Source organism: Rattus norvegicus, chromosome 11 (genome assembly GCF_021556685.1).
Source record: "Rattus norvegicus strain SHRSP/BbbUtx chromosome 11, alternate assembly SHRSP_T2T, whole genome shotgun sequence".
In the NCBI taxonomy this organism is placed as follows: Eukaryota; Metazoa; Chordata; class Mammalia; order Rodentia; family Muridae; genus Rattus; species Rattus norvegicus.
Window position 1 is genome coordinate 41,921,912 of NC_141544.1, and position 12,633 is coordinate 41,934,544.

The 12,633-nt window shown below is 38.4% G+C and overlaps 1 protein-coding gene across 1 annotated transcript; it reads right to left on the reverse strand.

Annotated features, from left to right (window-relative positions):
* Positions 1-1,222: 1,222 nt before the first annotated feature.
* Positions 1,223-1,510, reverse strand: LOC102550708 (keratin-associated protein 19-3-like). The gene has a single exon (XM_087577411.1). It carries the CDS (start codon positions 1,479-1,481, stop codon positions 1,236-1,238), a length of 246 nt encoding a protein of 81 aa, XP_087433537.1. The 5' UTR covers positions 1,482-1,510; the 3' UTR covers positions 1,223-1,235.
* Between the last annotated feature and the right edge of the window lie 11,123 nt (positions 1,511-12,633).

The window sequence follows — 12,633 nt, forward strand, 5'->3', positions numbered from 1 at the left end:
AATTCTGAAGTTCACAACTTCAAAGCTTAGGATTAGCGTTGGGGATGTTAATTTGGTTTATGTAATTAAGCTTGCTCTTTTATTAAATTATAGTTCAGATTATGAAATACTAAGATGTCCTGGGAGTCTACAAATAAGATTCAGGCACAGGGTACTACTACCTTTTTTTGATATATCACTAGAAAAAATAGTTAAATTGTTCTTAAGAATGGTATTTATGTTGATAAAGATTAAAGACTTTTTGCTTTCTCCCCAGAGAATATTATCATGTGTTATATTAAGACTTTTTTCACCCTAAAACATATACCAAGTATTCCAACTTTTATTTATCTCCGAGATAACAAGGTGCTGGAATTGACCAGTGGGGGTGAAAATTGAATTTATAATTATGTTTTGGGAGCATTTTTGACAGTAGAATCAATTCTAATAAAAGATTTAAAATTCTTCAGATTACTTAATTTTCAATCATGCAATAGGCTTCACTTAATAGAATTAATGCACAGTTAAAGCAGTATAAATTGGTTTCCTTTTTGCTTTAGAAAAATAAATTTAATTTGAAATGTTATTTTTCTTTCTCTGTTTTGAAATATTTTAAGCATAAGTGAATAGCATAAATGAAAAAAGCCCCATCTCCTCACTTATTACTTATAGTCTATTTAAAATATAAAGCTATATTGAACTGTTTTAGAAAATGTTTCTTGAATTCTTGGACATAAAATAATTGTGTTTCGAACGAAATAAAAGTACAGGCATTTGTAACTACGGATGCTGAAGAAGACAAAAACAGCTGCTATGAAAAAGGAGTAGCACAGGAGCAGTGGGAACAGACAGGAGAGATGAGTGCAGAGAGAAGGGGCCGTACAATCAGACTGCAGTGAAGATGTTTACATATAAGAAAAAGAGCACAGAGATGGATCTTATATTAATACACCAACATAAACTATTACAGTTAAATAATTGATTTTCAAGACAAAAGAACTATGTCAGAAGTACTTCATTATTAAAGTTTGTGAGAACATAACGACGCCCCAACCAGTACAGAAGTGGGTTTCTGAAGATCAACACTCGAAAATACGGACTCCATCTAATACCCTCCACATTATTTACAGAAACCAGTTGTTCCAAAAGACTGGACACAATAAACGAAGTATGAAGGTCACAGGATAAAGATTCTTACAAAATCAAGGAATCACTCACGGAAGACTACTGCATGGGTTATAGATTCAAATATTTATTCAATAGAAGCTGGAGAACCCGTATCCTCCATAGCATGAGGGGCGGCAGCAGCCATATCCGTAGCCTCCACAGCCAGACCCATATCCGTAGCCTCCGAAGCCAGAGCCATATCCAAAGCCTCCATACCCACAGCCGTAGCCCAGTCTGCGGATGCTGCTACACCCACAGCCATAGCCGCAGCCCAGGCCTCCGAAGCCACCATAGCCATAGCCCAGACCTCCGTAGTAGCCGCCGTAGTAGCTCATGGTGTTGGGAGTAGTAGTTCTCGTTTGTAGTTGCAGGAAAATGTTCTTAGTGCAATTCCACAAGGACATTTATATATACTCGGAGAAGCCACACCTGTAAATGTCATTCATTAAGACACACTGTAAACTATGCAACCGATCTTGTTTCTTAGGACTCAACCGCATCCTCTCCTTGTTTATGTAACTGGTGATTTAAAGGTTATGCAACATGTTTGAAGGACTGTTTTATTTGGATGCCTAGAAAGACGTTTTGCCTTTAATTAAAAAAAATACTGTGCCATTCACGGTACCATGCGTGCTTGAGTGCCTGAGTTTCAAACCCTACAATAAAATCCTTAGCTTCAAATACTCAAGCAGTATCACATGAGGACGCATTTGTCCTGTAACGTCATCCTTTTTTGACTTTCTATAATTGAAGATCTTTTTCCTAAACCAAGTAGGTGTGATATCATAATTTTGCCAGGAAGTTTTGCACTGAATCATAACCGTTGAAATGCCCCATTTACAAGATGATGATCAACCATGTGTGTCTTAATACAGTGCATTCCAAACTCAGCTGAGACTCACATTGTGTAATGCACAGATCATATCTACCTTGTTTTTTTTTATTAACCATAGATAGAACTAATTAGAAATTCTGTACTGTCATGATTCCTACATAGACAGTTTGCTAAACACCACTAAACACTGTGTGGACAAAACCCTGATAATTCTATATAAATAGGTACTTGTTCCAAACGCCTCTTCATTCTATAACTATAAATGTAAAGGTTCTTAATTCAGCTCCTCTCTCTCTCTCTCTCTCTCTGTCTCTCTGTCTCTCTCTCTCTCTCTCTGTCTCTCTGTCTCTCTCTCTGTCTCTCTCTGTCTCTCTCTCTGTCTCTCTCTCTCTTTCTCTCTCTCTCTCTCTCTCTCTGTGTGTGTGTGTGTGTGTGTGTGTGTGTGTGTGTATCAAGAAGAAAGCTGTGATTCAGGGACATGTAGAATTACACCGTCATCTTTAAACGTAGATCATAACTGATATATTTATGTGTTTCAGCTCTTAGATATAGTTGAATAGCTTTACTTATACTTGTCAATCACATAGTAAGAACGTATATATAGGTCTGTTAATAGAAACACTCAGATAAGTGTATGTTGTAGCTTGGAGCAGTTGAGTGCCATGAAGAGTACAAAAATGTGCTTTACTAACAAGAAATTGAGAGCAAAGTGAAATTGGTTGAATATGTATGTGCACATTAGTGGTTCCATGCCCCTGGGAAATGTAATGTGCTTAGTCATTGTATGAACTAGTATGTGTCAGTATGCTTCAATTGGAGTAATATTGGCTTTATCTGATTTAAGATGATTTTCAAATGGATTTTTATGTTTAACATTTGTCCTGGTCCAGGAATTTCCTGAGAGGGAATTATTATATCTCAGTAATTGTGGACCTTACAGGAGCAAGCCTAAGAATGCACATATCAGGTTTGTGTATGATGTAGATTTAACCTGTACAGTTTAACCTCCTGAACCATCTGTTCCATTCACAGCCTAACACCTCCTTCCTATGACAGTAAAGACAGCCCCAGTGTTGGTAGGACTCATCCTGGATTCAAAAAGAATTCCATAGATTCTTTTATATTCAGAGGAGCCAGAGCATTAACTCTGTAAAAGTTTTAGAAATACAACTGCTATTTGACCAATTCCTTATGTTCCTCTAACTTTTTTTCTATTTAACTAGTTTACCTTTAAAAATATCACATAAAGAGACTAAGGTAAAAGCCATCCAGAGACTGCCCCACCTACTGATCCATTGCTGATTCCAAGAAGCTCTTGCTGACAGGAGCCTGTTATTGCTGTCCTCTGAGAGGCTGTTCCAGAGCCCGACCAATACAGAAGCAGAAGTTCTCGCAGCCAACCACTGGGTTGAGCATGGGGACCCCAACGGAGGAATTAGGGAATGGGATGAAGCAACTGAAGGGGTTTGCAACTACATAGAAAGAACAACAATATCAACCAACCAGACCTCCCAGAACTCCCAGGGACTAAACCATCAATCAAAGAGTGGAGATGGAGGGATCCATAGTTCCAGCTTCATATGCAACAGAAGATGGCCTTGTCTTGGTCCTGTGGAGGATTGATGCCCCAGCATAGGGGGATGCTGGAGTGGATGCTGGGGTGGGAGTTGGTGGGTAGGTGGGGGAGCATCCTCATAGAAGAAGGAAGAGGGAGGAGAGGGAAGAGGGGATGGGAAATTGTAGAGGGATAACAGGGATGGGGGAATAGCATTTGAGATGTAAATAAATGGAATGATTAATAAAAATATTTTTAAAAAGATATCCCTAAAGTGTCAACATAGGATAAAAAATGTTGCACTAAAAGTGGTAAGATAGAAACAAAAAGACAATTATCATAATTTCACTCAACCAGAAAGTTATGTAACAGAGACACAAGTGAAATAAAATTTTCTAGTAATGATCAAGGGCAAGGGAAACAAGAATGAGAAAAAAAGGAAGATGAAGACCACCAAGTAGAGGGAACATTGGCTCCTGTTTCCCGTGTCACTGTAGGATGGGTATAAGGAAGGAGTAGAACATAGAAGCACAGACGTTCATGAAACATAAAAGGGTTTAAGGCTTAATAGGATGGTAGTGTTGTCCAACCCCACATAATCGTTGTACTGTGGTACATACATACGACAGACCCTTGTGAATCTCATGTTTCAATAATCATTTAAAATACTGAGAAGCTCCAATTGATTCACGGTATCTTTGTAGGTCAACAGACCTGGTGCCCTTCAATCTGATAAAGTCACGGTGTGCAAACTTTTACTGCTTAATGATTAGATTTCAGAAAACTGAAAATAGATGCATCAAGGTTAAATGATTTGAAGACTGAAAATGGAACCACACAGCTCTGGGAGCCATGTGTCTGGAGACAGGATACCTGAAAGAGATGCCTACTGCCACAGTGTTGCACAGAATGAAACAGATTTTACGTACACAATTTTATCTTAGAAATAAACAAAAGCAGCCATTTCAGCATCTTCTACTGGGGGAACCGCACTCTTTGCCACTTTTTCTATGTATTAAACTCAAACTCCTAATAACCCCTGTTTTGTATTATCACTATACTGCTTAATTGTTTAGCCAAAGTCCCACAACTATCTGGTAGCAAAGATAAGACTCTAAATCAGTTTCCCCAGTCCTTGGGAAACACTGTTTCCATGCCAGGCAACCTGCAACTAGCTTTCTCTTGAGCATAGAGAAGGCTTCAGGAAAGTCCTCCCTATGTGTGTGGGTAGTTACAGTTATCACCATTATTATCAGTGAACACAAGCTGAACAAGTACACACTGTGGGGCACTCCACCCCAACAGACAGTGCACTTTGATCACATTCACAGCTCCAGCTATTTTCTCATCCATTCTCCACCATTTTCTGCTTTCTGCCTCACCCACACTCTCCAGCCTAACAAAGCCCCTTTCACTTCCATGTTCCTTCCTCTAGCTGACCCATGTAAGAGAAAACCTGTAAGACTTGCTTCGTGGAGCTAACTCCCTTAAAATGATTGTTTTCGGGTCGTTTAGTCACCACTCGATATTAAATAAAGTATATAATTACTTAAACATGAAATTAGACATAGTTTCACCTCTTATCCTTGGTTGTATAATTGTATTGGTAGCTTTAATTTTATAAAGCAATGCTCTCTTAATTGAACCTGTCTTATTTTTAAGCAACCCCATTATAAGTATTGATGAACGTGTTAGGTGTCATTTATGAATATCCCTGTGACAGGTTCATCCACAGACAGCAGCTGGAATGTCTTTCCTGTGTAGAATCAATTTAATCACTTATTAGTCAATGGATATTTACTGAATGCTTCTGTATTTCATAAACCAATAGACTCAAAATACTCAATGAAATTGATGAAAGTCACATTCTGGTAGATGAGTTACACATAACTAAGAAGCATGGATGAAAAGTGAACTGAAAACAGAGTGAAGCAGAACTCCATGTGACAGTCTGGGTAGTGGTACCCCTGCGGTACAGTTACTGAAATAATTATGGTACATTGACTTGATGATTGACATGGTGTTTTATTCCACCTCCCCTCCTTCAGGTATATATTGATTTTTATTTCTGTTGCTTAATGATTTTAAAACATTTCTCCCCTTTAATCGATGTATGTCTTGACACTTTAAATATTTGCTATTAAAAAATCCTCTTTTGTATATATTCTCTTTTAAAAAGGTTTGGTCAATCCTCTTTTGTATATATTCTCTTTTTAAAAGGTTTTGGTCTTTATCCTTGGTTGAACCTTCCCATCAAAATATCAGTGTGGCCTATGTATGCCAGCTGTGAACAAGGGAAACACACTTACAGGCTTTTGAGCTTACTTGATACCTAGGCAGTGTGAATATTTTCATTTTAGAAACATTCTGTGAATTCGTAGTGTTCTCCAGACCCTGAGCTGAATTAAGGACATTTACCAGTGAACAAAATTACCTCATCCCCCATTCTTAGGGGCAGTGTGTAAGTTATTTTTCTGTTGCTGTAACAAAACAACAGGACCAGAAGTACTTGTGGAAGAAAGTGCTTATTTAGGCCCATGGTTCAGATAACTAAAAGTCCATCATTTTGAGGAAACATCACAAAGCAGGCAGACATAGTAGCAGCAGAAGGAATCTGGTATATTACTTGTTTAACAAGCAGGAAGCAGAGACAACAAATGTAAAATGAGAAGACATTGTAAATCCATTAGGTAAGTTAATTAATTTATTTACTTTATAACCAGATTGCAGCTTCCTCTCCTTCCTTTCCTCCAAGTCCCTCCCTCTCACCTCACTTCCCTCCATACATCCTCCCTTTCTCCTCAGAATCAACTCACCTGGGCCAGTAGAGGCTCACAGAAACTGAACCAACAACCAAAGAGCACACATGGGATGGACCCTACAGATACATAACAGATGTGTAGCTTGGTCTTCATGTGGAACTACTAACAACTGGTACAGAGGCTGTCTCTGACTCTGTTACCTGACTTTGGATCCCTTTCCCCTAACTGAACTACCTTGTCTAGGCTCAATAGGAGAAGATGATATGTGCCTAGCCCTACAGTAACATGATATGCCAAGGCAGGTTGCTATCCATGGAATGTTATAAACTTTTAGAGACAATCTCCAGGGATTTATTTCCTCTAGCAATGCTCCAACTCATCAAAGTTCTACACCTTCCACAAATGATTCCAACAATTGGGGATCAAATGTATAAATATATGAATCTATCAGGAAGAGTCCTCGGTCAAACTACCACAGACACCTTTGGTAAACTTTCCAAATGTTCCTCTCTTAGATTAAGTACTTTTCTTCCAGACCATCCAACACTATTTTATGTAATCATAACAATCAGTACTAGTGGAACTGGTATGTTTTATCACTGACTGACACAAATTATTTCATACACATATAATTAAGACAAGTATTAGAGAGGTAAATGCATGCAGTCAAATGTGTCAACAGATTGTATTAGGTCTATTTTATGTATCTAGAAAATTGAGTCACAAAACTACGAGGAGTGAACACAGTACAGACTACAGATATATTGCTTTCAGTTCTGACCTGACAGTTCTATTAACCAACATTTCTCTACAAATTACTTCCTGGCCTCCCATACCACAGTGCTATATTAACTCTTGTCTATTTTTTAAACTTTTCATTACTTAGGCATTATTATTTTATTTATTTGTGTGTGTGCATTTGTATGATCACATTGTCTAAGAAAAAACTGAAAAAACTATGAACTCTCCTGTCAGTCTTCTTTTCATTTGTTTTACATTCAAGTTAATTCTGATCTACAAATTCAACAGATAATAGATGACATTTATCGACTCGTCTTAGAGATAAAATAGTGAAAAGAAAAACAAATTCCCCCAATATTCCAGAACTACCGTCTTAGTGCAGGAGATAGATCTTAAGCAAACACTTCCAACCAAACATTCACTGAATGGCTAATAAGACTTAAGAGTTTCTCTCAGCATTGGGAAAACTAACTCAAGGTAGAAAAGAATAGAAAAGGATGCAAGAAAATGTATTCCAGACTTCCTAAGATCTCATTTCAATGTGGAAAAGCAGAAGATGTTACCAACAAAGATATTTTGAATAGTGATATTGGTAAAATAATGAAGAGATTATAGTTGAGAAAGATAAGCAATAATCCATGAGGGTGGTTGAAATGGACTACACACTGAGGTGAATGGTGCTTTGAAAGTGTAGCTTTGAGTGCAGACTTGTTAGGTAAGCATATAGATTGACAACTTTCTTACATAAGAATGTGCCAGATAGAGGGAAGAGCTAATAGGCAATCTTGGAATCCCTTACATAACTAACAAGGAATTAACTAGGAAGAGATAGAGAGAAGGTTTCAGACACAATATCATGTATTCTGTCAGGAATACTCATAATGTTGGCAGACAGCACACCCAAACAAATTCACAGCATTCACAGCCAAGATTTGAGTTGACTCTGAGCCATGTGGAAAATGGTTCTTTGGGTGTCTTATGAGAATTTACCTTGTGTGTTACTCTGCAAGTTCCAAGAAAGTTTGAGAGAGTCTCCAAGATTCTTACCCTTGATAGTTATCACACTCTGCTTTCCCTGTTACTGTGTGGGTGGTCAGATTTAATTTCATAAGTAAACATGTCATTCGGCAGAGGTGACTTTCAAAGTAGGGACTTTTTTTTTCCTCTCATTACATACAGTCTTCTCACTCTATCAATTATTTCTTTGTACTACAGAAGCCTTTTGATTTTAACAGATGAATGGACGAAGAAAATTTGGTGCATATGTTGGGTGAAATTTTGTTCAGCCATGAGTGAAATGAAATTATTCCATCTGCAGGAAAATGGATAGGAGATCTGGAGATCATTGTATTAAGAGACAAAAGTGAGGTCAGAAAGATAAATATTGTTTTTTTATATATGTGGAACCTATATTGGACAAAAAGTGGACAGACATACAGAGAGAACGAGAAATGAGACAGAGACAGAGAGACATACATGGGGAAACAAAGAATGACAGGGATTTCTTAGAGTGGCTTACATGATATAATATGGGTAGTTCATCAGTGGCTTCCTTCATGCTGGAGAAACTCAGAATGTGCTAGCTGCCCATCCCATGGGCTTGGGTGCCTCTGTAGTCCAAGTCAGTTGCTGAAGTCATATAAGATTCCTCAATAACAGTGCATCTTCAGTTCACTTTGGAAACCAGAAGAACCTGGGTTCTGTTTTCAGTGAAGGAATGTAGCAGCCATAGTGGCTGCAACAGAATAGATGAATTAACTAACAAGATCAATGAACTTATGAATAGAGAAAATGAATTCTCAAGCAGTATAATTAACCTACCCTGGAGATATGAAAACCATAAGATAAAACAGAGAAGATTTTTAGTTGATTCCAGATCTAGTCAAATTAACAACCAAGATGAACCATCACAAAAACCTATAACCATAAAATGTACAATGATAGAAATTTTTGAAAAAGAAAGAATGGCTATTTGGATAGACCTGACCTAATCATATGCTCCCATACCCACAGCCAAACTTTGGATGGAGGTTGGGGACCCCTACAGAAGATTCGGAGGAAGGATTGAAAGCCCTGAAAGCTACCGCAGGAAGATCAACAGTGTCAACTAACCTAGACCCCTGGGAACTCCTAGAGACTAAGCTAACAACGAAAGTGTTGGTCTGAGGCCCTGGGCACATATTCAGCAGAGGGCTGCCTTGTCTGGCCTCAGTAGGAGAGGATATGCCTCATCATACACAGACTTGATTGCACTAGGGTGAGAGGATATGTGGGGAGGGTACTACTCTCTCAGAGGTGAGAGGGGGTGGGGATGCAGAGAGGAATCCCATGGGGGGAGATCAAGAAGGGACAGCATTTTTGATGTGAATATATAGATAAATTTTAAAGAGTTATCTCTAGCTAGTAGTATGATACATCATAGATTTGGGTGAGGGGAATTTGCACAACCTCTAGAGGGTTGAATGGAGTACTGGTTGTGTAGCAAGGAATGGCAGTAAACCCTGGTTGGTTAGACCTTTCCCAGTTAACAGCCAGCATAAAATGGGGATTTGGTCTGCAACCACAGGGGTTTAATTCGGATTTTTCCAACAGTCTTCACATAAGATCACAGCCTAGTTGAAACCTTCCTTTCAGTTGTGGGACAGCCTGAGCAGAACTGTACAATAAACTTCTTATCAGAACAACCCAAGTGTGAGCTCAGAAGCAGTTGTTGTACATTGATTAAATGTGGGGTAAATTTAATGTTCCCTTCTTTACACTCAAACTGCTACTAGTAACCCACCTGTGAAATAACTAAACATTAAGTACATTGCGCCACACGATTACAGTTAGAGAAAAACTCGTATCAGCTTTAAATGTAGAACTCAGATTCTGGACTCATCTCAATGGTAAGAGTTATATGCGGCTGGAAAACATGGCTATGTGAGTGTCTCCAGCATGGAGATTGGGTTGACACTACACTTCCTGCATTCCTTGCTTGTCAATCTCCAAAGGGTCACATGGCTTTTATACCAGAAAAATTCTTGCTCTATACAGATTTGATGACTGCGGTGAATTTGTCTGGTTTGGGGTGTGTCAAAATGACACTGAGGAGATCATTAAGTCTAGTTTTCTTTTGAGAACCAATACTAAAAACAAGTGTATAATTCTAAACCCTGTATATATATTATATGTATGTGTGTGTGTGTTTTGATAATAGCAAGAAGCTGTGAAATGTTTTAGTAAAAAACACACTATGCATCAGAATAATTCAATGAATATCCCCAGCAACATATTTCTTATTAAGCCAGAAATCATCAAATGGTGTATTCGTAGACATGTTTAGATCTGTAATTTAGTATTCTTTCTATTTAGAAGTCACAACTGGGGTTCTGATTTTTCAAGGTTCTCTCTCTTCGACGTCATCCTCAAACCACCAACAATCCCTTTATATCTGCTACCATTGCTTGTATTATGACTGAGGAAGTTGAAAGGTGTTCCTCAATCATTCCACTGAACATTCCAACCTCCAGGCTCTTAACAGGTTTCCAGAAGATGCAGAGTAACCTCATATTCAGCTGACGACTCTACATCCGGTTTTAGGTGATGGCATGTGGGATGATAGAGAACTTACACTAATACCACACTGTAGAAAGGAGATTGAATCCCTAAGTCTATTTACTCCACCTATACTACCATTTTCACTGCCCACATTGGGATTAGTTGGAGACCACTGCAGTAGAACCACATTCTACTCAATGTATGTGTCTTACTTCTTTGAGTTTGTTTCTTGCTTGCAGGCTCATCAAGATTCCAAGAAATCAAACTTTACTTGCTTCATCTACATGTTGGACAACATGTGCTGACACGCAACTGTTTTGAAGATAATTGAATAGGTGTGGGACTGAATCAATGGAAATATGCAGCCAAAAGCACACTATGGGCAAAGAGCAAAGCTGGGCAAACAGTTTCTCATCGAATCAGTGAGTTCAGCCCTCCTAGATCATTGCCCAAGCCAAATTCGTCTAGCAATATGCTTATTTTGAAATTTGGGACTAATATATAATTATTTTGTAAGTTTAAGTGCCTTGAATTTATACTACATGAGGCTTCTATATTTCATAAAAATATATATTGTTGATATTTGCTCATATTATTTTGTTGGGCAGTAAGTATACAACACCAATGTTTTTAGTTTTACCAGCAGAAACTCTTCATTTTTTTGTCATGAACATCCTATTCCCCCAATGGACATTAAACATGACTCTTTTTCAAGGACCCCTTTCCCTATTTGTACAGGTTCCACAGGTTTCTGTTTTGCGTGGTTTCCATGAGAGAATCCATTAGTCAGGATAACGCCTCCATAAATTAGAATGCAAATGGGTTAAATGCTAAACTAATGGGATGCGAAACTGAACAGAATTGTCTTTTAAAATCCATCATTCATTTCAAGAGTATTGTGAGAACATGCCTTCTGACAACCAGAAAAATCAAGTCCTCAGAGACTACGATAGAATTCTATAAACCTTCATGCATGCAGAAATTTGTCAGTGAAGCGAGTATTTATGAATAAAAGTCAAGTAAAGGGAAAAGAATGTAAAGATTCTGCAAAAATGTACAAACGGTGGGGGAATGAAAATCAATGCAGTCATTTTGAGGCTGAGAAGCAGAAATGACAGTCATGCTCTCTACTCGATTCATAAACTGAGTTAAATAAACAGTATGATCGTTGAGACATTAACACTAAATCATAGTAACAAGAAGTATTTTGGGGCATTTTTAAAATGGGCAGAACTGAGACCAACTACTGTGGGGACATTGGGAGCTGGCTACCTTTCTAAATGCCGAAGTGAAAGTCTGTCATCTAGAAATAGTAGGTAGCTGACAGTGTCTCTGAAGCCAATCTCAGCTCCTTCAATTACCATTTAAGTGAGGCAAAAAAAGGGTAGTCGCATAGGAAGAAATCCATTAAGAACAAGGCTCCCAACCTCACAGCAGCATGCGATCCTACTTAGAAACAGCAAGGTACAGCAGATCTTGAGCATACACTGCACAATGGTGCAGTAAAGGGACAAAATGACCCCACTGTGCAGATGTGAAACTGGTAAGGCCGCTGTCACTGCATCAATACACTCTTAGTTTAGTGAGAAACAAATTGTTACTCATGGTCCCTTACATCATGGTTAGCTAGGATGGTAGCTAGAAGATCGTCATCTGAAGATGGCAATCAGACATACTTCAGGCGAAGGCACACACACACATTCACATGCAATGTTCACGCATGTGAAAAGCGTCTGAGAGTTGTGCAGAAAAGATAATTAGCAAGCCATGAAAATGCCAAGAGAAATGTGTTTAATCTGAAGTGACTTCTCACATTTCTCAAATGAGCAGTTTGAAATATGTATGCCAAAGGAGAATGGCTTCCCAAACGATAAATTCCCAAGCGATAAAATAATTGCGAGAGCAGATGGATTTTATCAAGCCAGCTCTGGCATGCTGAAATCTGAAGATCTATTACAGTAGGCCCAGATCAGTAGAGAAGTAAAGAATGAACAGCAGGGAAATTGGCTGAAAGTAGTTGCCATAGAAGTAGCTCATGATGTCGAGATTAAGGG